General features: G+C 36.3%; 2 protein-coding genes across 3 annotated transcripts; one reads left to right on the forward strand and one right to left on the reverse strand.

The window, feature by feature from the left end:
- Positions 1-569: 569 nt before the first annotated feature.
- LysRS (Lysyl-tRNA synthetase) lies at positions 570-12,955 on the forward strand. Of its 2 annotated transcripts, XM_019060094.2 has the most exons (11): positions 570-719; positions 2,412-2,520; positions 3,036-3,165; positions 3,849-4,014; positions 5,066-5,346; positions 5,972-6,217; positions 6,874-7,036; positions 8,007-8,269; positions 9,420-9,632; positions 10,617-10,760; positions 11,249-12,955. In XM_019060094.2, the coding sequence occupies exons 2-11, from the start codon at positions 2,444-2,446 to the stop codon at positions 11,339-11,341; spliced, it is 1,776 nt and encodes a 591-aa protein (XP_018915639.1). In that variant the 5' UTR covers positions 570-719; positions 2,412-2,443; the 3' UTR covers positions 11,342-12,955. The 2 variants fall into 2 exon arrangements, with proteins under 2 accessions (XP_018915639.1, XP_018915638.2); XM_019060093.2 differs by lacking the exon at positions 2,412-2,520 and having other exon boundaries at positions 591-719.
- A 961-nt stretch (positions 12,956-13,916) lies between these two features.
- Hsc70-5 (Heat shock protein 70 cognate 5) lies at positions 13,917-26,620 on the reverse strand. The gene is made up of 13 exons (XM_019060092.2): positions 26,372-26,620; positions 24,772-24,821; positions 23,787-23,932; positions 23,278-23,401; positions 22,253-22,454; positions 21,299-21,405; positions 20,718-20,880; positions 19,687-19,842; positions 18,970-19,116; positions 17,284-17,734; positions 16,693-16,880; positions 16,073-16,213; positions 13,917-15,029 (listed from the first exon to the last, which is right to left on the reverse strand). The coding sequence occupies exons 1-13, from the start codon at positions 26,471-26,473 to the stop codon at positions 14,928-14,930; spliced, it is 2,079 nt and encodes a 692-aa protein (XP_018915637.1). The 5' UTR covers positions 26,474-26,620; the 3' UTR covers positions 13,917-14,927.
- Between the last annotated feature and the right edge of the window lie 56 nt (positions 26,621-26,676).

Below are 26,676 nucleotides of genomic sequence, written 5' to 3' on the forward strand. Positions count from 1 at the left end.
ATATTACAGAGGGCGTATGGAAAAATTGCACCGAGTAAGAAGGTAAGTATGCCAGGTAGGTCGGTAAGTAGGTAAGGCATAGGGCCCGGCAGGGCCGGTCCCTCTGAAAATGCTCCTGGCCCAACCTCTTTCTTACGGAAGTCTTTTCGCGCGCTTTTTTGACTTGGCGCGCGCGGGAAGCAAAGGCCGACCTCTCCGCGTATGAGTGCCGATTTCGAGGAAGTCAATGATCCCCCATCCTTCTCAGTCTTAATTTTCTCCTCCGTTACTACCATTATCGAAAACAGTGTAACCGCATCGATTCTCTGAGTAAAAAGATGTAGCGCGAGTTGTGAAATCAAAATTCAAAATCGGTTCACATAATTACGCGTTCAATGTTCGATAAAAACCAGCAGGCCAACTGGCCCGCCGTACCCAGAGAATGGAACCGCTATAAATGCTGAGGAAATTTTACCACAAAAAGCTATGCCATCAAATATTTATCGGGAGTTGGTTTAAAAATTTTAAAAGCTGAGTCAGAGATCATGCCTCGCGTCACACGGTGAGTTGGCGCTCCGTGGTTCTCTTGCATCTGCTCTGTTCTGTGACTTTCTTGTTTTTGTAAGGTTGGCAACGTTGCTGCAATTAGTCTATTCAATTTTTTGCGTACACAGTGAGAAGCACCATCCTCGTGCTACCCTCGGAATGGCAGAAACAGGAGGCGACAAAATTTCTAAGAAGTAAGTGGAAGATTTTTATTTGACTTTGGTTTGTTTTCCATCCTTTGAATTTGCAAAATAATACAAACTGAATTCGCTACCTGTTATCAGCCGCGTCACGAGGGTCCCTAACCTCAAACCTTCCGTACGCACCATTGCCTCTGCATTATATTATCTTTTTTGCCGTACATTCAATATTAAATCATTCAATTTCCACTGCGCATTCTTTAACTGTTTCTTTTGTTCATGTGGTTTCACATCAACAAAGCTTTACGCAAACTGAAGTGTAAGCACTGAGCTTGACTGCTCACTCTCTGGCGTCGAGTGCAATCGTCTCATCGAGTATGTCACGAGCCCATGAAATTCACATTCTTTAAGCGGAAGCAGAGTATGTGCATATGAAAGGTTGCCTTTGCATGTAACACAAATAATATAGCTACAACAGTTTTTCTTGGTAGAGTAGCATAAGTATAGACTTGAAGTTACATCATTTTACTACGTGCCCTTTTTGCAAGGAGGTGACTGATCAGAATGTGTCATCTACAAACAATTGTTGACCTTCATGCTGTACTTCCAACCAGTCTGATATTGACTGTAACCAATGCGGTCTTACTGTAAGCGGTATTCATTTCCATGAAGCAAAGTGGAAGATGTTAATGAGTGAAGTGGATATTCAATGAACTGATGTTAGTATGTAAAGAATCCATTTTATAACGGACTCAGATGTTTGCCCTCTCAGCATTTGTCTGCAGTTTTCTAACCGTATCTTTTAGTTGGCAGTAAGTGCTTTTAACTGGCAATTTTCCATGAGAACTGCATGCAGTTGTGCTATTGAGAATCGCTTTTCCACAATCATCTCAAAATGTCAACAATATTATGAATTACTGGCACCTAGAGGTGTCTTCAGGTAAGTTGGCATTTGTTTACTTTTGGTTTTCAAGCGCAGACGACGACCAGACCATTGTTTTCTACTACCGATCTTAATAACATCCGTCTCTTCATCTTATCGTCCAAAAACTAACTTATTAATCATGATCTACTACTTTTATGTGGTTTTGATTTTTGTATGGCCAAAAATTGAAGAGTTACAAAGTCTAAAGATATCCTAGCTTGTATTCTTGCTTCCGCGAGAGTCAGATGTTTTCATGTGGATAGTAATGACGCGGAAATGCCTGCAAACAGAAAGTAAACAAATGCCAATTTAGGTATCTGACAACACCTTTACTGTATGCTCAGTTACCTCCGGGTGTTTAAATTTCGCTGTAGTAAGAAACTGTTGACATGTTTGTCTTTGATATAGCTTGCCCATGATAGAGGTAGCAAGGAGCAAGCAACCGCAATGCCGGATCATCATGATCATCAGATCATCCCTCATATGATCGGCATTTGTGGACTTTAAAGCCTCTTCCTTTTTTTCTTGGAATCCGGGTTATTAATGATGTACAAAAGTGTGGTATGTGCTCAGCTAAGACCTTAACAAACACTCTGAGGGAATTGAGGGAGATTTCTGAAAAGTTGATATTTACTTTATCTAAAAAAGAAATCATGTCCTACGTTTTTTCCTTGTCTAGGCTCTAGTGTGAAGAAACAATAAGTAGGAGTAATTAAGATAGATAAATACTCCCTGAAACTGTTATGATGATAAGCTATTATTGTTAATTGGAAGACATAATTTTATAGTCCAGTATCATTCAATGATATTTTTGTTCACAGGGTCACTGTTACTTAACGTAATTCTATTAAGTATGTTGGGTCTCACTATCCGTAATACCATAAGGCAACAGCTGAAAAAATGCTTTAGTACATCAGAGTGTCAATTAAGGTGCGATATGCTTTCCTTTTTGGGGGGGTCTGTTAGATAGTTTCATCGACAAGGTACTTTTGTTGGTGTCTCCTTCACTATCATGTTAATTTCATGCTTTTTTTAAATCATTATTAATTGTTAAGTAAAATCAATGCTAATGAATACACAAGTCCCTCAAGTGGTGCTAATCAAAAAATTTTTGTACATCTCATCAAAGCTTCAAAGTTTAACGATGCTTACTTAATTTGTGAATGGTGAAACTACGGAACGATTTAGGTATCTATAATGGTACATTAAAGCATCCATTACTGAACAATCTCATTTTAAGTACAACAAGGAAGATTTTCTGTCACATTTTTTCATTGAAAAATAACTGATTATTGCCTATCATATAAAATTGTTTGTAATTCACTATTATAATTATATTTTTTTTGTAAATTGTATACAAATCCTAATTCTCAATTCTTAATAATTTATATACTCATTTTTATAATTATACTCTTACACTGACAGAGATTGCTCTTTTGTTTCAGTGAGTTAAAGCGGAGGTTAAAGGCTGAACAAAAAGCGAAGGAAAAACTTGAAAAGGAAAAAAATGAAGCAGCCAAAAAAGTTGCTAACCCAAAACCATCTGCTGCAGCTGAAGAAGAAATTAGCCCCAATGTAAGTTTTAATCACAGTCTCATCAATAATTGTATTTACAGTTCCATTCTAGAAGTCAGTCAGTTTTGAGACCTTGGCGTAAGGTCTGCTTTAAGTAGTTTGAAGTGCGACAACTTTTGAAACCTTGTACTACTTAAAGAAGAAACGCCTGATCAACCCTAAAGGACTCTTCCCAGAAAACAATGAAATTCGGCATCAGCTAACTTTCATTGTTATTTGATATGATGCTCTGTACAACGTCCAGTGGACAGCATTAATATCGAATTTTCAATGTGCCGGTTGCAAGAAAAGCAAGGTTGTAAAGTAAATTTTTCCATATTTGTATACGCATTATCTACTAGGAATGATGGTGTTCAAAGAGAGCTTCTCATTCCTTGTTGCGCACCTCTCTTTCAGAACAAAGGGCTCTGCAGTCTGCATATCCAACCCAGCAGCAACATCTATGTGAGAAAATGCATTTAAAAAGTCTGGATTACTTATTTCAATTTAGGAATGAAAATCTGTGATAAATTGTATCAACATCATTCACTGTCCTTGCTTACATTATATGTACCCACACTTGTATGTACTCTTATCTATCTCAAATCCTTCAAAAGTTCCCAAAACTTATTTTCTATGTTTCATCATTTTGTTCGTCACAAATTCTATAGTAATTTTGTTGGTTTTTCTCTCTTAAATTTCAGGAATATTTCAAATTACGTAGCTCAGCCGTCAGCCAGTTAAAAGAATCAGGACCTCATCCGTATCCACACAAATTCCATGTGGATATTTCTCTAGAAGCATTTATAGACAAGTACAATAGTTTATCGGAAGGTGAAGTTCTTGAGGATGTGACTCTCAGTGTATCTGGTAAGTTCTCCGACATCAAATTGACAATCAAGCACCCTTAAAATAGTTTTGCAATGGACAGCCAGACAAGGTTCAAACTTAAGCATTGTGGTCCATGCATTCTCATCAAAATTTTAGTAGAACACGATTTGTGCAATAAAAATTATTGATTGCAACTCCTAACTATGATAAGTATTAACATTTTTAGATGCAAGAATTTCAACTTCAGGCTCATAACAATACCATAATATACTTGAGTGAAATCGCTTTTTAGGTGTCTTGGTAACAATGTCTGCAGTGTGGAAAGATGGCTCTCTCTATATCGGTGCTTGCTCAACTGTGGTACATTGTTTGCACTTTGACCAACACGGGGCAAGGAAAGAACCCCGCCATCCAAAACTGTTGTACCTAGTGTATGATTTGATTCTAATAGACTTAGGCTTTTCTTGTAACCAGTAAATTAAAATTTTTTGTAACCAGTGCTAAATGAAAATATCAATCTGTATTTTGTTTAGAATTTGATTTCAGTAATGATGATTGCCCCAAACATGGTCTATGTCAAATTTGAAAGAGAAAACACGTATCAGAATTCTCTGAGTCACTTTTTTTCCAGTGGTCCATCATTTAAAAGACACTCCCATTTGTGTCTGGAATATAGAGATAATTCTTTAATTTTTTCATTTCAAATACCATAGCTGGATGATAATCAGCCCATTTTTAAATTCTCTTTAACTTTTCTAAAAATGTAACCATTGGGGTGATGTATTCAATAATTTTGAGAAGACCTCTGGATTTTGCTTTCAGATGAAAGTGTATTTTATTCTAGAAAGTTCATGATCATTTGTATCAACTAAATAACTTAATATCATGATTGTTTTGTAAAAAGCTTTGAAGTAATTGCTTGCTAACTGTTAACAACAAGGTTAACTTTTGTACTTGTTTTATTTACTTCCACTCAGAAGTGTGGACTCAGCAGTACTTACCATACCATCAAAGTAACTCAAATCTGGTGATATTTTGTTTGGCTTGTTTTGTTTTTTCCATTCAAGTATATTCTTGTCCATTGTGTCAGGTCGAGTCCATGCCATCCGGGAATCAGGTGCTAAACTTCGCTTTTTCGACCTTAGAGGGGAAGGAGTAAAGATTCAAGTCATGACTAATGCCAGATTTTACCCATCCGAGGAAGCATTCTTCAATGATGTTGATAAACTACGGCGGGGTGATATAATTGGATGTAGAGGTCATCCTGGCAAAACCAAGAAAGGCGAACTGTCCATTGTCCCCACAAGTATTACTCTTCTCTCTCCTTGTTTACACATGTTGCCTCACCTGCATTTTGGATTGAAAGATAAGGTATGTATCTTTTTTACTCTTTATAATCCACTCTCCATTAAGAATATATGGTCTTTAAACACAAGCATCGACTGAGAAAGGAGACTTTGTCATCACTAAGCAGCTATGAAGTATCAATACTTGGAATTGAAAAAGAGACTTACATGCAGAACTTTGGAATTTTTTTTAAATGTGTTACTTAAATAGGGATCTTTTCCAAATTTTATCGATTACCCATCCCAGTTTCTGAGGCTGAATCCAAAAGCATTGGTGATCATCGCCCACGACTGCTAAGCTCTCAAGCCCCTCAGGTCGTATTGCCACTCCTGTAGATGAATATGTTATCCCTAATGCTAGTCTGTCTTAAACACTGCTCAGCAAAAATTGTCAACAAGAGATCATTCTTTCAACCCAGAGCTACCTTGGCTATTAAATGTGCATTCTCAATTGTAGCAGTGATTTAGCATAAGATTATGCCAAATTATTCCCTGAAATATGTAGGTTCTATTTAATTAAGGGGAATATCCTGTTAAGCACTGCTCAATGATGTCTGATCAACCCTTGAATCTAAGTTCTTTGAACTTCCTTACAACATCCTTTGAAATTTCTTACATGTTAAAAGATATTTTTTTCTTTGAATTTGCAGGAAACAAGATTTCGTCAACGGTACTTAGATTTAATTTTGAACGATAAAGTTCGACAGAAATTCATAGTTCGAGCCCAGATCATATCTTATGTGAGAAAGTATTTAGATGCGCTTGGATTTTTAGAAGTTGAGACTCCAATGATGAATATGATTGCGGGAGGTGCTACTGCCAAACCTTTTGTAACTCATCACAATGAACTCGATATGGATCTGTACATGAGGATAGCCCCTGAATTATATCTGAAGGTATTTTAATGTTAACTATGTTTTTCCTCATTTTCCGCTTGTTGTAGTTCATAAAAAACCATCACTACAAGAAACATTGTGATGAATTGTCACTCAGTTCCCTCATACGAATCAGTTTTACTAGTAAATGATCACTAAGGGTCCAGCCGAATACTTGATCTCCCTCCGTTTGTTAATTTTATTCCTCTCTCAACACACAAATAGAAACCAACCAAGTAGCAGGACACAATAAGCAAATCATTATTTATCATTCAAAAGTCTTCTTACAACAAAGTACAAGGAAAATGACCCAAGAATCATTCAAACTGAAATGTGAAAGCTTTAAATGTTCTTCATAAGAATGAATTTTGAAATCTGCAAACCGTTTCTAACTTGTAGACCTCTGCTTTTCAAGAAAAGTTAATTACTCTTTAACTGAAGACTGCCAAGATGATCCTCCAAAAATAAAAGACCAAGATTGCAAAATCGGATATAATATGCAATTGCAGCTGTGGCCAAAGTGAATGGAATCCAAGTTTTGGATTTTTACTTTGATTCTTCACAAAATTTATTGAGGCTTGTAATTTAGTTCAGCTTATGTTTTCATGTTTATGTCACTCTTAAGTACGCACTCACAATCGTATTTTATAATTTAATTTTGGTTTTCTGCTTTCTAGATGTTAATTGTAGGTGGCATTGATAGAGTATATGAAATTGGCAGACAGTTCCGCAACGAAGGAATAGACTTGACACATAATCCTGAATTCACCACCTGTGAGTTCTATATGGCTTATGCTGATTACAATGACCTCATGCAAATAACTGAAGATTTATTGTCAGGTATATGAATCACAATAAATATTAAACAGCATTGAGTTTTAAGTAGAGCTGCATTTTGCTTACAATATATATCAGCGAAGTCATGATATAAAAATAGTCAAAGTAGAAAGTGTGTGGAAACATTGCTACCAGTTGTGCCTTTTTTATTTTTTTAATTTTTTTTTTACTGTATATCACAGTGGATCCATTCTTGCTGCATACCATCAAAGAAGACCGCTGTTAGCATAAATTTTTTGTATCAGTTGTAGATATCGCTCAAATCATTGTATTTGGCATGAAGGAATGCTTCTCTATTGCGCTGTTTCTGTATTTCATTATTCACATTTTATTTGTTAATAGGAGATTTGTCTCATGAATTTTTCTGAAATTTTTTGTGATTTTTCTGAACTCTTGTTAGAAAAAGCTTCAAAATTTCAGACTAATTGCAGCAACAATTTTCCCATGAAATAAATAAAATGTGCTCAGAAATACTGATACTTCATTATTCGCACTTTATTTGCTAATAGGAGATTTGTCTCAAGAATTTTTCTGAAATTTTTTGTGATTTTTCTGAACTCTGGTTAGAAAAAGCTTCAAAATTTCAGACTAATTCAAGCAACAATTTTCTCATGAAATAAATAAAATGTGCGTAGAAATACTGAAACAGTACAGACAAGATACATTACCTTGTACGCGTGACAGTGTAATTAGCTTTAATTTAGTTTCAAGATGACTTTGGTTGCCTCTCTACCTTACCTTGAATATCATAATTGGTTTTACCGAGTGTATAGCCTTGAATTTTTAACAGAAACTTGATAACGTGCTTTAAAACGATTCGCACAAATCTCTCAAATTAATAAGTGAGTCTCTTGCTCAAATATTTTCTTAAATTATTCCTGTAATTACAAAAATTTCTCTTTTTAATTGTAATATTGTAACATGAAGACTCAACTATAGCAGCTGTACTTCACCTTTGTGGCTGTGTTTGCAGGAATGGTGAAAAGCATTCATGGCTCCTACAAAGTGACGTATCATCCAGATGGTGTCGAAGCTGGCAACCCTGTTGAAGTTGACTTTACTCCTCCATTCAAACGGTTGTACATGTTCCCAGCCTTAGAAGAAATTCTGAAAGTGAAACTTCCCTCACCAACAGAATTATCTACTCCTGAAGCAACTAAACAACTCAGTGATTTGTGTGTGAAACATGAAATTGAGTGTCCACCTCCCAGAACTGCTGCTAGGTTATTAGATAAGGTATGGTGGAGCTTTTATTTTTATTTTATGACAGTTAATTTCTTTTTTATGATATTGACGCATCATACAAAGAACTCTAGTTTTCATAAGGCATAACTTATTATTTAAATTTTTACTTACTCAGAAATGAGAACCAGGCAAGTTGAAAGTTCTTTAGTGTATGCTTACTTTTACATCATCATAACACAAAATTTTCTCACGCCTCATCACTTGGTGCAGTGGGAGTAATTTCAGCGATTTTGAGTTGAAAATTGTGTAATCTTGAATGTTCTTAATCAACTGCTGTAAATTCGCGTATATGCTGCAATATCAAAATGATGAACGCGTAATTCTAAATGCTTTTGCAAAACCGCCAGAAAAATTGCGTATTTCGCGGCGACGGTAGATAGCGCAAGGATCACATTTTTGTGTCATGCCTCGGGTCTTATCCATGACGGTGTTTTAATGCCGTCTTGGATTTTGCGGCATGTTAAGTTGGGTTCACTGCCGAGTGTGATCTACTGATGAGGTCTAAAAAGGCCCAAACCGGTATAGATCTCTCGACGTGACTCCAACTTAATATTCCTATGCAAACTGCCTGAGCTGAACACTCTCCCCCCTCAATTTCGTACTGGTGCGCATTAGAGCTCAAAAATAATTTTGACTCTAATTTTAATTTTTGGAACTCCTTGGCTTTGATTTCCCTGCGAAATGGTGTGGACCCAGCACCATTTCTCCACCTTATTTTTAAATAGAGAATTACTCAACGTCTATTCTTAAAAACCCCTGTGAATTTTCTTTTGTGTAAAGTAAATCCTGAGAAAACTTCAAGAAATGATGTTGATTTGTTCCTCTTTTTATAGAAAAGAAAAAAAGAAACAGGAGCAAAGAGTTTTAAACACTGCAAACAAGATACATCGTTTGGGAGTTTCTCCAAGGATGTGATATCAGTTCTCACTATTGCTTAAAGGTCTTCCTTCAAAACTCATATCGTAGATATGACTAGTTTTCTCAACGTCATCCAAACAAACTGTCACCAATGCAACCAACCTATTGTCTGTCTTACACAACCATCATTCTTGTAGCCAGTCATGTGGCTGTCTACATACTAAGTGACTACTTTCAATGATTCCTTTCAATTTTACCTAAATTTAATGCAATTATATTTCAGCTGGTTGGTGAATTTTTGGAAGAGAAGTGTATCAATCCCACTTTCATTTGTGATCATCCTCAAGTGATGTCTCCGCTCGCAAAATGGCACAGATCAATACCGGGACTGACGGAAAGATTTGAATTATTTACAATGAAAAAAGAAATTTGTAACGCATACACAGAGTTAAACGATCCTGCTGTGCAACGAGAAAGATTTGAACAACAGGCAAAAGTGAGTATCAAAATATATTGTCTAGTTTTCTTTACAAGGCTTTTGCTTGGCTTGAAATTTTAGTAGCTCAAACATTTTGTCAGAAAGACCTTGTATTTCTTTTGTTTTCAGTTGGGAATGGACTTGTAACTGGCCCTTAACATCTTAATTTTGGTTCTTATTCTCCATAATACCTTGAAAACACATTTTATTGTTTCTTTCTCATAATTAAGGAGCTTTTTGGGAATAGGGCACTTGCGGAATAATCGCTTTGTTAGAAAAACGTATTTGAAGTTTTCATTATTAGTTTCTGGCCACTGATAGTGACTTACATTGGAACCTGGTCCCTTAGACCAAAGTTTATACACCCTAGAATGAGTGACGATCATTGGTAAAACTTACACTTTTTCCAGTGTTGTGGGAGGATTTTTTTTTTAACTCCTCCGTTTGTGCCAGAAGTGGACCGGTGGTCATAGGTTTTGGCTTTCAAAGCTCGACTATTGAAGTATGAATGAGTTTCTAAATAAAAATGAGGTCAAGTAAGGTCTCATCTGCATACTAGAAGTAAAAAAAAATGCTTTGCTGTCAAAAGTATTCCCCACCCATCCGTTAGGATTGCACGTTATCTTCACAACAGTGCCTAGAGAGAATAAGGTATGATACTAAGCAGCGATTTGCAGCCAGCTCTGCTACCATTTGGTATAACGGTACTCAGATCTAATTGGACTGAAAAAATTGGCCTAACTGCAGTTTCTGGAAATAGGTTATGACCCTTGACTGAGCCGCACAAAACTTGGTCTCTTGGCTCTAAAAATTGATTCATTGAGTTGAAACTCAGGGCATACTTACATTACGATACAAAGAATCCATTTCTGCAATTTCCGGGGAAAGGAAAGCACCCCCCTCCGGGCCCCTTATGGGTAAGTGCCCTTTTTTCGGAGAGCTCCTCAATTTTCATCATTGCTTCTTTAAATGCTCATTGAAAGAATTCTCTCTCATTTTCAGGATAAAGCGGCCGGTGATGATGAAGCACAGTTAGTTGATGAAAATTTCTGCACAGCCTTAGAGTATGGTCTTCCACCAACCGCAGGTTGGGGTCTTGGTATAGACCGATTAACAATGTTCCTAACTGACTCAAATAATATCAAGGTAAGTTATAACATCAAATTAAGTTTAAGCCATGATCAGTATGTTCATAACAGTTCCAATTTTACGATTTCAAACTTTGCAAGGGATCCTCAGAAAAGCATTAGGCTATTAACCACCTCTTAAAGTATGCACTGAAGTAAGACTCATCACAGTTGAGATAGTATGGGAATACAAAAAGACCATCCTATTGAACTAATTTTCAACCCTTCTTAAGTATCATTAGTTCGTCAAAAGAACACAAGAAATTGCCTGCAAGTATCAAATTTTCTGAATTTTTCTCCTTGGAAGTTGCAGGAAACTCGGCATTCTTTCAATTATTTTCTCTTCATTTGGTCACCCTTTGTTCCTCAATTTTTGTTTTTTTTGGATGAATGAAACAGTTCATTCATTATTTTGCACTTCATCGTAAGTTGTCAGTTCACTATAACTTTGCTGTTCAACAAACCTTTGGACTCAGCTCATTTTTGTTATTATTTTGTTTTCTTTAGGAAGTACTATTTTTCCCTGCCATGAAGCCAGATGATCCGAATAAAAACAAAGAAGAAGAAAAAGAAGAACCAGCAGTCAACTCTCACCAATGAAAAGAAATGTCAGAGAAAGCACATTTCTATTAAGCTCTCGCGTTTCCCCTCTTTAATTACTCCCGTCTTAGTTTCAAGCTGTGCTGCAATAATCTTTTGCTCAGGATCTTGACGAAAGATTTTTAAAAATGATTAAAACACGGAGGGGAAATTAGTCACCTATAGGATTTTTTATTAAGAAGTATGTGCTGATTTATTTCATCCTTTTCTTGCTTCTTACCGTACATTTCATCAATTTATACCCCAAAATATCAACACAAATCATTGATACCGGATGGGAGAGTTCGTATCTCCGTAATTCAAGCTCTAGTTGTTTTATTGACTAATTTATTTATTTCTTTACTTATTTATTTTTCTTCATTAGATTTTAATCTTTGAATTTATCTTCTTTTTTTTAGTCTTATTCCTCCAAATATTGTCTACATATTCAATTACCATGAAGGATTTCTTTGATTCTTTTTGTTTCATAGAAGGTTAAAATCCCCCCCCCCCCCCCCCTCAAGAGACTGTGCTAAAAACCGTAAAATAAATCTTATGAACGTACGTAAATTTCTGGATTTTATCGTCGATCTGATAGTTTGATTAAATTTACCTTCGTAAAATTAATAAATGCAATTAATCAGCTTAAAATAATTTTTCTACTCGTCACAAATTATATATTTATTTATTTATTTATTTTAAAAAGAAGCCCATTAATTTGTGATTTTTTTTCTTACATGTATGCAAGTTGATGTTCAGTGCAACATCCTATCCTTCAGAAAGTTTGTAAAGAAAGCCTGGTTATTACTAATCCTTCTTTCTTAGTCCTAACAATAATTTAATAAGTAAGTGGAGCGAGAGTGTGTAAAGTAGAGAAGGCACGTTTGTCTTGCAATGTATAATATGTATGGACCCTGTTTTAAATCATTTAAAAAATGAACCTAGTAGTAGCCACGAGCAAAGAAATTTTAATGACTCGATGGCAAATAAAATAGCACAGTGGAGTGTGAGAGAAGTAAATGAATACGGCATAATCAACGTGAACTGAAGTTTTATAAATTTTTCACAAAACTAGCATTTCTGCTATTTAATTTAAGTCATGACAATACACCTCTCAATGAAGAAGTTTCGTTAAAATTTCAAGCAGTAAATTTGTCAAGTCTTCTTCTGAGAAGAATGACAGAAATTTTGAAACTTTACATTCGAAATTGCCTTCGAGCTGTTTGTATAGTACCATGTAGAGCCTTGTACATCTTCATTGATTTCAGCACCAATTTTTCTGGTCATCCAGTCGAGAGGGATAATTCTGGGCCGTAACCAATGAAGTAACTGCAAGAATCAATGCAAGATTCAGAAATCCTTACAAAAATTCACTGCTCAGCTTGGTACCAATTTCACTTTTGCAATTCATTTAAGAAATTTGGTGATTTAAGAATGAATATCTGTTCGTAAATTTATTTTTGCAGTGAAGTTAAAAAAATTAATCATCCATCGTGGCTGTAATTTCTAGAAGTGAGGTTTGGAGGCCTTTTAATTTATTAGTCAATTTTCAGTATTGTATACCTCTGTACATTTCTTTTTTTTCTCTCTTTTTTTTTCGTACTTTTTAAATTAAAGAAAAGAAAAAATTTAAAAGACTTTTTATTACATTTTTTTTCTCCAAAAAATTGTTCACCTGAAGTTTTCACTCAAAAGCTATAACTGTTCACCTGCTGATCTTGATTAGGTAGTTTTTTGGGGTGGAACAGTAATCTTAGTTGCAACAGGAAACATCATAGTAGCCTCCAAGTTTCTTCCCCATGAATGATTTCAATTTGCTTCGGAAGCATTAGTTATCTTTACTTTCAGTAACCCTTCTCTAGAACTTATGAGAATCGTTCATCTTTCATATAATGTGTGCGTTGAGATTGAATAAGTGATTGACAAGTTTTTTCCCCCTCAAAACCAAGGTTAAACCATTCACTGTCAATGAGGCAGAAGCAAACCTTCTCATACAGTAGGTAAAAAATCCAGCAAGCAAAATTCAGTTGCTAAATTGTTGGTAGGAGGTATTAATTAAGAAATCCAGCAGAATTCTATTGCAAAATTATTCTTAGATAATATTAGTTCAGCCTCCTTAATTTAGATTTTCTTTAAGAAAAAAAAAAAAAAAATATCTCTTTGCTGAACTTGATCCAAAGCCTGAAAAGACAGAGCTTACACTTGACAGTAATTTGTGATTTTGCATTTGGGCTAGAGCTATTTTATTGGTTGTTAGTAAGCTACCGAAACAGTTCCATTAAGAAAAATTTACGATAAGATCGCTCTTACTGATGGCGATCTGAGTTTTTGGAGCTGACAAAAATAAACTGTTGCCAATTGTACATCTATTATATGCGCCGCCATGCCAGGCAGTTTGACAAACCGACACACAAGGCAACAATGCATTGAATGCTGGCTCTCAAAACTTCGATAAGGCGGGCTGCTAACGATATCATCGCCACTGTCGGTAATGGCTCCAGTTTCGATAAGAGATGATACCTATAGCATTCCAGCAAGAATTCGTTTAAACACCCTTATTTTGGGCAACTTCTTCATGAAAGAGAAAACTCAAAAGTAAAAAAAAACTGATTTTATTAAAACTTTACAATATCAATTTGAAAACAAGGTCATTTTCCTTCAACATTAAAAAAATGCTATAAATATAGTGATGGCATATTTATAGGAGCGCTTGAGATACTAGGAATAACAATTCTATATACATATGCGAATATGTATGCTTGCTTGGAAAGGTGTGAAGGGGGAGTCTAATTTCTCACTAATTTAAAAACTAAGGGATTCCATTCAAGCCTAGCACAAAAGACCTAAGCAAAAATAAATTCATGGTGACAGTCGTACAAAAGAAAAAAAAATTCCATTCACATTCACGCACAGACATTCGATTCAACAGAAAGGGGCATAAGGTACACAAATATTTACACGTTCCAGAAACAAATAGTACAGCACAGATGAAATCATAACCTCAGACGATCTGAAAATAATGCACTTGTTTTTGGTACACCGTCTATTGGGATCTCTTAAATGCTTCTTTTAATGGATTTAAAAATGTACATATATCGAGTTGTGAATGCCATAATACCTGTTGAGAAAATTTCACAGAATTCTGAACGAAAAAGACTGAGTTTGAAAAAGTGTAAGATCATGGTAAGAGAAAACGAAAGAAAAGGAGCCATCAAAATCTGATGTTCTGACTATCTCAAGTGTGCTGTCGTATAGAATCAGAAATTTATTTCATAATTCTGATTATGGTCTCCATTGCTTTCGTTTTCACTCAAGTTAGGCCCCTTAGTCACTAAAATACACTCTCCACAGGGAAAAATAGAAGGGCAAAAACTAACAAGAAGAGATTAGACACCTTTATCAAGCGGTGGCTTACTTAAGGAACAAAAAAATCAAATAAACATTTCTTTCATGGAGCAGAAGACTCTCATAGATGATGCTGATGAGAAAAATCACTTAGGAACAGATGCCGAACGTCATCCTAATTCAACATGATGTTTTGAAATGCACTTTCTTCAGTCCAGAGGCAGGATTACACTTGAAACTAATTGTTTGTAGTTTTAGTACCTCACTGCTTGTTTTCTTTCTTTTCTTTCTCTTCACCTTTCTCTTCACTGGATTGTTCTTCGCTACTGCTGGAGCTGCTGCTACCATCTCGGTCGGCTGCCATCTGAAAGACACATATTTTGTGAGTTCAAGCATGAAGACTTAACTCAAGAAAATGCACTAAGTAAAATAAGAATATTTTCTTCATCAGCGAAACGGTGTTAAATTAACATAGAAACAACAGCGTTGGCAAAAATTAGCAAAACGAATTTCCGGAAGATGGATGTCCTGAGTCCTGAAGTTGAGATGTTGATTACAAAATAATCATTAATAAAATCTTATGGACACATTTGATAATTGCCAAGCGCTTAAAACACAACAAAACTAAACAATCCATGAATTTGTTTACCTTTAAAATGCGTGAATATAAAGCAAAATGGGAATTTCTGCGATTCAAAAATGAGAAAGGAGGATTGTCTAATTTTTCATGAGTTTTCTCACAACTTGATGCCATCAGGGACATAACTTCTTGATAGACCATGTTCAACTGTGCAAATTACATTAAGATTTTAAATACTTTTTTAGCCCTCTACAGAAAATGTTCAAACTTTTCCCTGGCTTCGGAATAGGAAGGAAAACTGGATTTACTTGGGTCTAATGCGTAGGAAGATTTTATGTGTGCAGTAAGACACACAAAAATAAAATACACAAAAAAATTGCAGACTTATAACACTGAGAAGAAAGCAGAATCGAGATCGAAAAATTTTAATTCTTCTCAGGAGCTCAAAAGCGCAATCACGCATTCTATCAGTTTTGTGCAATGCTCAAAGATTTTGCTGCGAAATAAGCAGAAAGAACCAAGTGCACCAGGTGACTCATCTTGGCAAATGGTGGGGACAGTGGAGGTAGAAGGCAATTAAAAAGCAGATGCAAAGGCATCAAGTGATCAGGGCTACACAGGGATGTTGCCGCTGGTTACTGCATTATCACGCATTTTGCCTGGCCGAAAAAAACTCGAATTCTTGACCTTCGTGTTTAGTGCATAGAGGACTTTTCGAACATTCAAAAGTGGAAAAAAATACGTGTTATACACAAGTGAATGCATGTGATGATTTTTCCTGGATTTTCTCACAGGGTCTTATGGTGAGATCTTGTCAATATCCTTACCTTTTTGTATGCCATCTCGAATAGTTTCAATGAGGCTTGCTGCAGTTCATTGGTTGCTGTGCGAATTTCTTCAGGGTCTGCTTCTTCTCCTTTTGTCAAGATATCCCGAACTTTGCTCATTTGTTCCCTCAGCTTGTCGCACTGTGATAAGAAACAAAAGGATTAAGTAACCTCCAAAAAAGCATACGAGAATAATGTACGTATTGTAATAAATGATCACTGAGACTTATAGCAACAGTTTTTGGCTGTGTACCTAGATAAAATGAGTCATGAAGAGAAATTGCAATTTTTTCTTAATATACAGACTGAAAACTAAACGCTCTTAAAACATTTGATTTAGGTCCCATGCATTTTCTTGGTGATTAATTTTTAATGTTGAGCTGAGGGAAAACACTGACTTCTGAGCGACTGCACGTCAGTAAAGATATAAAAAAGGTAGCGGATTGACATCACCTGATTAGATACAACATTTAATGAAGTATATTTGTTGCTTTTTACTTCCAACTTTACTTTCCAAGTTACACAATTATCCAAGACAGAAGGGAGCAGCAAAATTTATGGAACAAGTTCTTTCAATGGAACTTCAAAAAATTTACTATTACATGAAGACAAATTCATACCTCTTCAGATGGTAGTTGATCCTTGAATTCAGTCATTTTGGATTCAGTGTCGTGGATTATTCCTTCTGCTTGGTTTATAGCTTCAACTCGTTCCTTTTTGATCTTGTCACTTTGGGCGTATTCTTCAGCACTCTTAACCATGTTTTCAATTTCATCTTTGCTCAGACCACCAGATGACCGGATGACAACTAAAATAAAAAATTACAATATTAGTAAACCAAAAAAAGAGACCACACTTAAGTTTCACATTGAAAGTTCCCATAGTTTCCTCATCTTCCAATTCCCTGACTTTTATACTTTACTTAAGGGTAAATTCAGAGTTATCACTGAATGTGAAATAAAATTATGAATTCTTTAGGAATGACACGAATTACTCCACTTCTTCATGAAAATTACCCAATTTTTAACTAATTGTAAGGATAATTGAACAAAAAGGTTGCGATCATTGATGGCATTCCAATAAAGAGAGGAACATTTTTTTCACAGTGGACTTTAAAGTGAGTAAGCTCCATGTAGTATGCTCACTGGTATGCCAAAAAGAGTGTTCTTTAAGAATATATTCGAAGTAAGAGGAAAAAAACAGATTCTTACTTTGCTGTTCCTTTCCGGTTCCCTTGTCTCTGGCTGAAACGTGCACAATTCCATTGGCATCAATATCAAAAGTTACTTCAATCTGAGGAACTCCACGCGGCGCTGGTGGGATACCGACAAGGGTGAACTGTCCAAGGAGCTTGTTGTTGGAGGCCATTTCACGTTCACCTTGGTAAACTTTAATCTCTACTTGAGTTTGTCCATCAGCTGCAGTGGAGAAAACTTGACTCTTCTTGGTTGGGATAGTTGTGTTACGGGAGATAAGCCTTGTGAAGACACCACCAAGAGTTTCGATACCTAGAGAGAGAGGAGTGACATCAAGCAATAAGACGTCTGTCACATCACCAGCAAGAACACCTCCCTGAACTGAGGCTCCCACCGCTACTGCTTCATCGGGGTTTACTGCTCGGCTTGGCTGGCGACCAAAGATTTCCTGCACTGTTTGTTGGACCTGCAAAAAAGATCAAATGTTCATGACTTATTTTGTATTTAAAACACAAATTTCATTAGAAAAGAGAGATGTGAATGAGGATTTCTTGAATATTTTACCATTAAGGTCAGAAAATGACCAAAAAGTTCTATTACGTAACGATGCCAATTTTTTTCATAACAAATTTTTACTTGATGACCTGTTCATGGATACCAAAGATACCTAGCATAAACAATATGCTGCTGATTGTTGCCGACACAACGATAAAAATTACTTTCTAAGACGGAGCAAAAATCCTTTTTAATGAGTAAGATCAGGGTTTTAACAGGAAACAAGAGGACTGGGGGCAAAATAAAGGTTGATGATTGTCTCAAGGGCTCAAAATACATGGGTAATACTCAAGGCTCCAGAAATTCAAAATGCAATTACGTTTACAATAGTTTGAAAATGCGATTGTTGAAAAATAATTACCTCATTTTGGGTATGAAATGGAATTCTGCTGAATTTAGCTTTAATTAAAAATATACATGGTGGAGAAATTGTGCTGGATCCACACCATTTTGCGGGGAAATCAAAGCTGAAAAATTACAACTGAAGTCAAAAAATTTGAGCTCAAATGAGTACCTGTTCAAAACCGAGAGGGGAGAATGTTCAGCTCACGCAGTTTGCATCGGAATAATAAAATGAGGTCACGCCGAGAGATCTATTAAGTTTTGGGACTTTTCAGACCTCATCAGTAGATCACACTCGTCAGTAAACCCAACTTAGCATTCCGCAAAATCCAAGACGGCAAAAACATCGTCATGAATATGACCCGAAATGGATCTCTCGGCATGACCTCAACGTAACATTCTAATGCAAACTGCCTGACACTCTCCCCCTCACTTTTATACTGGTACTCATCAAAGTTAAAAAAATTTTACTCTAATTGAAATTTTTCGAATTTCTCGGCTTTGATTTCCCCACAAAATGGTGTGGACCCAGCACTATTTCTCCACTTTGTTATATACAGTTGAGGCCATTTTGTTGGTGTGTTTTCTTTTTTTTTTTTATTTTGTTAAAAATATACTGAGGAATTATCTTACACATGCCCAGCATATCCCCTCCTGCCCAAAATTTTTGCTCCTTAACAATTTTTGATAAATACAGTTACTCAACAATTATCTGAGTACAGAAGTTGTACACTAAGTCTGGGCTACTTCACGGTGTAAAATTCAGTATTGTATGGAAATTAACTTGCGTTGAAGCACACTTACCTTTGGCATCCTTGTCATACCACCAACTAGAAGAACTTCACTGATATCTGACTTGCCAACTTCAGCATCTTGAATAGCCTTTTGACATGGTGCAACTGTTCTTTTGATTAAGTCTGCAACTAGACTTTCAAACTTTGACCTCGTTAGCTAAAAAGAGAGAAACAAGCATGAGAAAAGGGAATTTTAATTTAATAGAGGGTACTTAGGTAACAGTTTTTTTAGATGAAAATCCCTTAAATGAGTTTGGGACTATCAAAGGTTTAATAATGGAGGCAATTTTCCATCAGCAGACTAGTAGTTGAAAAACTGTTGTTTAACCTTTTGCCTTGGATTAAGAGATCACTGCGGAAAAAAAGAAGCCCAGAATAGTCCAAAGGGTTTCTTGCAGATCACGAGAGAAATTTCATATTTCAGCATTTATTCATTCTTGCGCACTCTTCCTCATTGCTACTTTAAAGCTATGTGTGTAGACCTAGGTGATAGCAATTCTAATAATCTAACATTAAATGGCATTGGGTATATTTGAATCAAGCAGCAGAGCCTGTAATTTCTACGTACCACAAGTCTCCAAAATAGCCACTCTAATTGAAATGTGACAACTTTGTTGATCTGCCTTTATTTTAGACGTTCTTTAGAAAAGATTTGATTGATGACTCGATACCATTTTCAAATATTGGGCAATTTTTCAAGAAAGCTTTGAAATTTAAGTATATTTACCTTAAGATTCATGTGTTTAGGTCCACTAGCATCCATCGTGAGGTAGGGTAAGTTAATGTCTGTTTGCAAGGAGGATGAGAGTTCGATTTTAGCTTTCTCTGCAGCTTCTTTCAACCTCTGCATTGCCATTGCATCTTTTGTGACATCTATTCCTTGCTGTAAGAGGAAACATTTGAGTAGTAACACACTTCATTATATATATAAAGCAAAAAAAAAAAAAAAGTCAATAGGAAAAATTCAGAGTTCAAATCGCTTTGAGCAGGTTAAACAATTGGCACCGCCATTAATACTTTCAATTCATTAGGAAGATTTTCCGTCTCAAAGAGATGCTGACTGAAACTTTGGGGATTGTTCTTCAGTTTCAGTGAACTAAATGATTAAAGTCTAAGTTACCGAAAAGTTAGGGTTAGCAGGACTTTAGAGGGCTGGAAATAGTTGACACCAACTGCTTTTTTTGTGTTGTCTGCGAGCAAGATATTCCTGCTTTTAAAAATTGACGAAATTACTGTAAATGGAATACCTTCATTATAAAATTCAATCTTCGACAATTAATGATCTGTAGACGTAACTTTACTTTATGGATTATTTGAGACATCATTTTAAGTGTGCGACTTTGAAAATAGTAGTTTTCAATAGAGGCCTTTCTGAAATTACCTCTGACTCTCCTTACAGAGATTGCATGGGGAAACTCTCATGATAGATAACTCAACAAAAAGGGGTTTCAAAAGCATTGTATTAGATTTGTGAGTCAGAGGAGTGTCATATCAGTTGTCAAAGAGCATCTTCTTCCAACCCGGTCAAAAACAAGGATACTTTAAAATTCCCGGCATTTCAGGTCAAGTTTTAGAACCGGACAGACGATACAGAACAGGGTGGCATTGCCCATACCTACTTTCGTCATATCAAGGCAGTACTGGTCTTGGGTAATTGGGGCAGCCAGAGAATTCATACGTGGCTAGGCCATGTTATCAATGCGTGAAGCAAAGTTTGTACGGGCTTTTAAATTCGGTGTGTTAAAGCTAAACACTTACCTCTTTCTTGAATTCAGTGACGAGATGATTCACTAAAACATTGTCGAAATCCTCTCCACCAAGGAATGTGTCACCATTGGTTGATTTAACTTCAAAAACTCCTTTCTGAATTTCTAGGATTGAAATATCAAAAGTTCCACCACCCAGATCATAGACGGCAATGCTGGAAATAAAGATTAGCAGGGTAAATATTGTGGACAGGTTGGAAATACCGAATATTTAAGAAACAGTGACTTCCGGAGAATTTTGCGGTCAAGTCCATGTTTCAGTTCAGTCCCTCATGAGGAGGCATATTAATATAGAGAAAAAATAATAAACTATGAGATAGGAACTGCTTTTAGGTCAGATATTTACCTGTTGAGCTAAAAAAGCTGAGTTCTCATTTTTATTTGTTGAAATGATTAACTGAACTGAAAGCTCACATCGAGTTTTCTAACAAAAAATTGCATTTGATGACAACAATAAATTTGATAAGGCTATTCCTTCCCAGTATGTAGGCCCAAGCCATAAATACTTTTTAACTTCAGTTATTAAACTTTGAAGAGCTTAACATTATAAGTAAGTCAGAAAATGAGACTTACATTTTATCATCGGTCTTGTCCATGCCATAGGCCAAAGCAGCAGCTGTTGGCTCATTGATTACTCGCAAAACGTTCAACCCTGCAATTTGACCAGCATCTTTGGTTGCCTGCGTAACAAAAAATTCAAGGTAAAGGAGGTATAAATAGTTGGGTATTAAAATGTTTTCACTAAGAAGTAAGTGACAACCTAAAATCCAATTACTGTAGCACAGGCCTGTGGACCCTTAAAAACTCCTTCGCAGGTCACATCGTTCGAGCCCAATGCAGAGGACTCCATCTCTGATGCTGCTCTTTGGTCAATGTCTCCTCTGCTTCTACCTTGCATCAGTCGGCTCATCAACGGAGGCTACTAGAATACACTATGCAACCAAGGCCCATGGTTCCTTTCAATCCCTCTCAAAATACTCTACATGCAAAGTGGCGGGTGGTGGGTAAATAAGGCTCTTCTGCCCTCTTTGCAACTTGCTAGAATTTTTCTCGGCTTACAGTAGGTATCACATAGCAGTGATTGGTAGTTTTCTCTAAAACTTTCTATATGTCACTCAAATTTTCTCCAACAGGCATGTATATACAACGAGACTTTCATTACTCTTCTCCAGAATTTACTAGAATCTTCCCCAAATTTTGAAGGACGACAGTTTGTTTTTGACCTTTCCGGGCTTTCTCTAATTTTAGTATGAGTATGTACATTCCTTAAAAATTACTCCAAAGTCTTCAATGGACTCCGAAAAATGCTTGCAAGAAAATAAAAAATGATAAAAATTGATTGATTGATTGATAAAAACGTATGCAAGCTGTTGCAGAAGAAGAGAATCAATGATAAAAGGAAGAGCTTTTGAAAAGACAAACAATTCCAATGCCAAGAGTCGAGGTTGAACGGTTTATTTTACTGAATCATCTCTTTAAAAAGTACTTCAAAGAGAAAAAAGAAAGCCCCTGTGATTGGACATGTACCTGTCTTTGAGAGTCATTGAAGTAGGCAGGAACTGTGATGACTGCATTCTTCACTGGAGTTCCAAGGTAACTTTCTGCTGTTTCTTTCATTTTTACTAAAACAAAGGCTCCGATTTGACTCGGCGAATACATTTTCCCATCAGTAGCTTGCACCCAGGCATCTCCATTTGATGCTTTGACAATTTTGTAGGACAAAGTTTTCCTGAAACACACACAAGAACATACTTAAAAACTGTGCGACTAGAGAGAAGCTGTTGTCGAGAAGATACCAGGGCAATGCTAAGAAAAACTGTGGGGACTTTACAGATGCCTGAAATTAGATGAATTTCAGGTCTAAGTGGAAACTAGGTACTGAGTGGACTGAGAGCAAGAATATCTTCAGTTTCTAAATTGATTACTGGAGGAGAGTCGAGTAAATGACCTACTCTACTAAAACACATGTTTTCATGTGGAAAATGCTGCCAGAAGACATCATTGGGTGGTGTGTTTTCTCACTTTTAATGCTATTTTTCTAGGATCCCCAGATCAGAGAAAAATTATGAAAAATGCTGTCAACTCAGCTCATTAAGCACTCTCAGAAAAAGCAACACGTTTTGCTGAGATAGGTCTCTATTACACTGATCCCACATTTAACCATCGATACGGAAACAAAATGTGTTGCTTCCCAAGTGTCAGTTCTTCTGACAGTGACAAGATCCATTTATGTAAGACAATTTTCATTGGTTTAGGTGGAATTAGAGAATTAACTAATTTCTTAAATGCTTGTTTTTCTCACATTTCTTATGCTTTCACTCTTCATGTTTTAGACTTCAAAATTTTCTCAACAGAACAGACAAGAAGGTCCTCATTTGCCAGCATATTATTCTTCTTCTTCCCCATCTCAGATGAGAAATCATTTTGTGCTAAGGACTCAGGCACCCCGAGTTTTCAGTCATATTTTGCACCATGCCCCCCTGTGAGATTACAGTAACGCAAACAAAATGACAAAAGTGGACTAATATGCCCATGAAGAATTATTAACTTACATGTCTTTCTTCACTTCAGCATCGTCGAAACGGCGACCTATTAATCTTTTAGTTGCATAGAAAGTATTGGCTGAATTAGTGACTGCTTGACGTTTGGCTGGCATACCGACAATCCTTTCGCCATCTGAAAAAAGTAAGGGTTTGAGTGAATCATTTTCTTTCAAAGCATCTCCTACATTAAAATTTATTTCAAAGATATGCAATTAAAGCTTGCAGATGACTTAAAGCATTAATCTGTGTAAATTAAAGGCAAACTCATGCAAATCGGCAAATCATGATAGACACAATTTTTCAGTCCAATGAAATAAAGCTCAAATTTTATATTCTCATCTAATAAATACTTGCTGAACAGAATTTTGATACGATAATTTAAACATTTAAGTAAGTGTTTATATAAAATGGAAAATGAAAAAGTCTTTTGCCTCCCCTGAAAAGTAGGCATTTTGGAGATATGTTGAGTTATCACACTTTAATCAAAAATGACTAAAAATAAATTCACTTCATAATACCTTTAGAGAATGCTACGACAGAGGGTGTTGTTCTTGAGCCTTCAGAATTTTCAATAACTTTTGGCGTTTTGCCTTCCATAACAGCCACACAAGAATTGGTTGTTCCCAAATCGATACCGATGACGGTCCCCTTGACCTGCTCTGATCTACAAGAGACAATAAAGATATTGACAATTAGATATATTTTTGGAACAAATATGCTAGCTGTAAATAATTCAAAGATCAGTGAAGAGCGATCAAGTAAAATTATATCATGTAATGGGATTGGGACCCTGTCACCTGTCCGCGTTATACAGACGTCCCTTTCCTTACGACCATGACAGCACCTCTTACCCCAGTGCCACCAAGTTGGTTGAAACACAGGTGATTCAAACACAATGCCTTAACTGTGCTGACTTGAAATGAGGTGTAATCAAAATTTTGGAATTCTTTCTGGGAGTTTGCAGGACAAGTCACAAATACACTTGTATCACATTGATAAGTGATACTTGAACTGTCTTCGGGAAAAAAGGGCCCATAATTAGGGGTACAGTAGAGCAGGGTGTCTACAGGCCTGCAGAGAAAGATTCCCAAACTTTTCCAGGTTTTCCCTGACACGGATAATCAATATTCCCTGACTTCTTAGATCAACACTTTGTTGCACACGTAGCTGAAAGAATGAACAATTATTAGTATCGATTTTACTTACTACAAATTGCAGAAAGATGTGAACTTGTTCCCCTCGGATTTGAAACGTTACATTAACTATAATTTTGAATCTTCATTGCAAATGATTCTTCTACTCACTGTTCAGAGTGTAACTCTCAGTATTATTTAAACCCTGAACCAAACTGAGACTCAGAATGATGGTCCTAGACCTGTTGACACCCTCATGGGGATGTTTTTAATATTTAGTAGAGAACTTGCGAATTTCAAATTTGCAAAATGAAATTAACTATGTGAAATGATTAAAATTAAATGGACAGGTGGAGGAATGGGTACTTACTTGAACCTCCGCTGGAATTCATAGATGCGCGAATTGAAGATCACAGGAGTCTGAAACAAGATAAATGTATCTTTATTATCACACTTAAGAATGTTTGAATGAACATTATGTATAATGCTTAACTAGCAAACACTAAGTGGAGATAGCAAGACAGAGCAATAGCAACTAAAGAAACTTGGAAAAGATGAAACCACAAGTGTGCCTGGAGACCTAAAAATGAGGCCAGAAACTTTGCTTCAGAGTGGTTCAGCTGAATTTTACATATAGTGGAGTCCAAGAAATAGCTCAAATTAGAAACTGTTAATGTATTCTCCCCCGGTAAAATGCAAGAAGAATACACTGAGAAAGTGGGTGTAATAGGGATAAAATTTGGTTAAAACACAGCCAGGATGCCTTTACAAGCCCCAAACCTGAAATCAAATGCTAAAACTAGAAATATTTAAACAGGAAAATGGGTATGCAACTGACTGTGTAGGAATCAGTGCAACCTTCTCAGAAAACCCTAGGAAAGCTTATAGGTGGAAACTTTTAGTCTCAATAAGTTATCAGCCGATCTGTAGTTAGGTACCCATATTGAAGAATATCTTAGTTTACAGATTCTCAACGAAACTCCTATTAAAAAGTGACCAAGATCAAAGTTTATTGTAAGAATTGGTGATTTTCAACTGACTAAACTTGGAAAATATTCCGTGTGAGAAAAACTTAAAGACCTTTCCTTCCATTTCAGGAATTTTGAATAATTCAATTTTTACTGAAATATTGTGGGATGGAAGAGGTAATCTAGTGTAATTAGTTTCCTCTATTTGGGCTGGGCACTGATTAATTGAACACAACTTCATCGAAAGTTTAAAGTGATCCATCTTGCAATCTATCGATATAAATCTGGAGCCCATTCATAATGGGCTGATAGTTTGCTTTATGGGTTCTCTCTATTAGGAATGACTTCTTCAGAAACTTATATGCCCCCCACAGAACACAAACGCCAGATATATTTTAGAATAGACTTTAACGCTACCTATGGTCAACTATCTCTATACTCACATTGGAGGTTATGAAGAATTGCTTCAGAGGGGTACAGACTGAATCATTAGATTTAGATACTTATAAGAAGTTAGGATTGGGTTTAGATTTAGAAGGAAACTTGCACTTATCACAACCAAAAGGTGCAATTTCATAAGGGAATTGGAATTTCTAATCTAAATTTGCCTGGTAGGGGAAGCACGAGAACAGGTCAATTGAACTTCGACAAAGTAAGTAAGCATCAAGATCGCGGAAGACCCAAGGCATCACGGATTTGTGTGATGCAATTGATAGCATGACTAGAAAACTTAGGTTTCCTTGATCAAAAAGGTTCATGAAAGGCGAGCGGGTGGCATCCGCAATTGGCATAGGTAACCATGGTCATCGTGCCGATGAAGATTCCTGTTTCCCAGAGGTACTTACACTGGAGCTGAAACTGACTGCGAATGAAAGTGACACATGGTCATGAGATGAGTTTTGGCCTAGGAATCAATTGCGCTACCGGCCGAAGTTCTACAGAGTTATAGGTCAGAGATAAGTAATTAAATGAGGTAAGAAAAATAGGCTTAGCCCCCCTTACCTTGCTTAGATAAATGCTAAAATTTTCACTTGTGGTGTAACTTGGGTTAAAAAGACAGCAATGAAGGGTCTTACGACCAACAACTCGAGCGACGTACAACATTTTTCACCGATTTATTCGAAAAATAAGAAACAAAAATTACTGAAAACTGCACGTGCAATCAGTCTGATGCAATGATACGGCTTGCCGCACGGAAAAACACGCGAGAAAAGATACGGCAGGGGCTCCTTGCGTTGAACTTGAGATTATTGGGTGGTTCGGGGAATCGGGGTGGAATCTTCCAGAATTTACAAAATGGCAACTGT

The sequence above is a fragment of the Bemisia tabaci genome, chromosome 1 (assembly GCF_918797505.1).
Source record: "Bemisia tabaci chromosome 1, PGI_BMITA_v3".
Taxonomy (NCBI): domain Eukaryota; kingdom Metazoa; phylum Arthropoda; class Insecta; order Hemiptera; family Aleyrodidae; genus Bemisia; species Bemisia tabaci.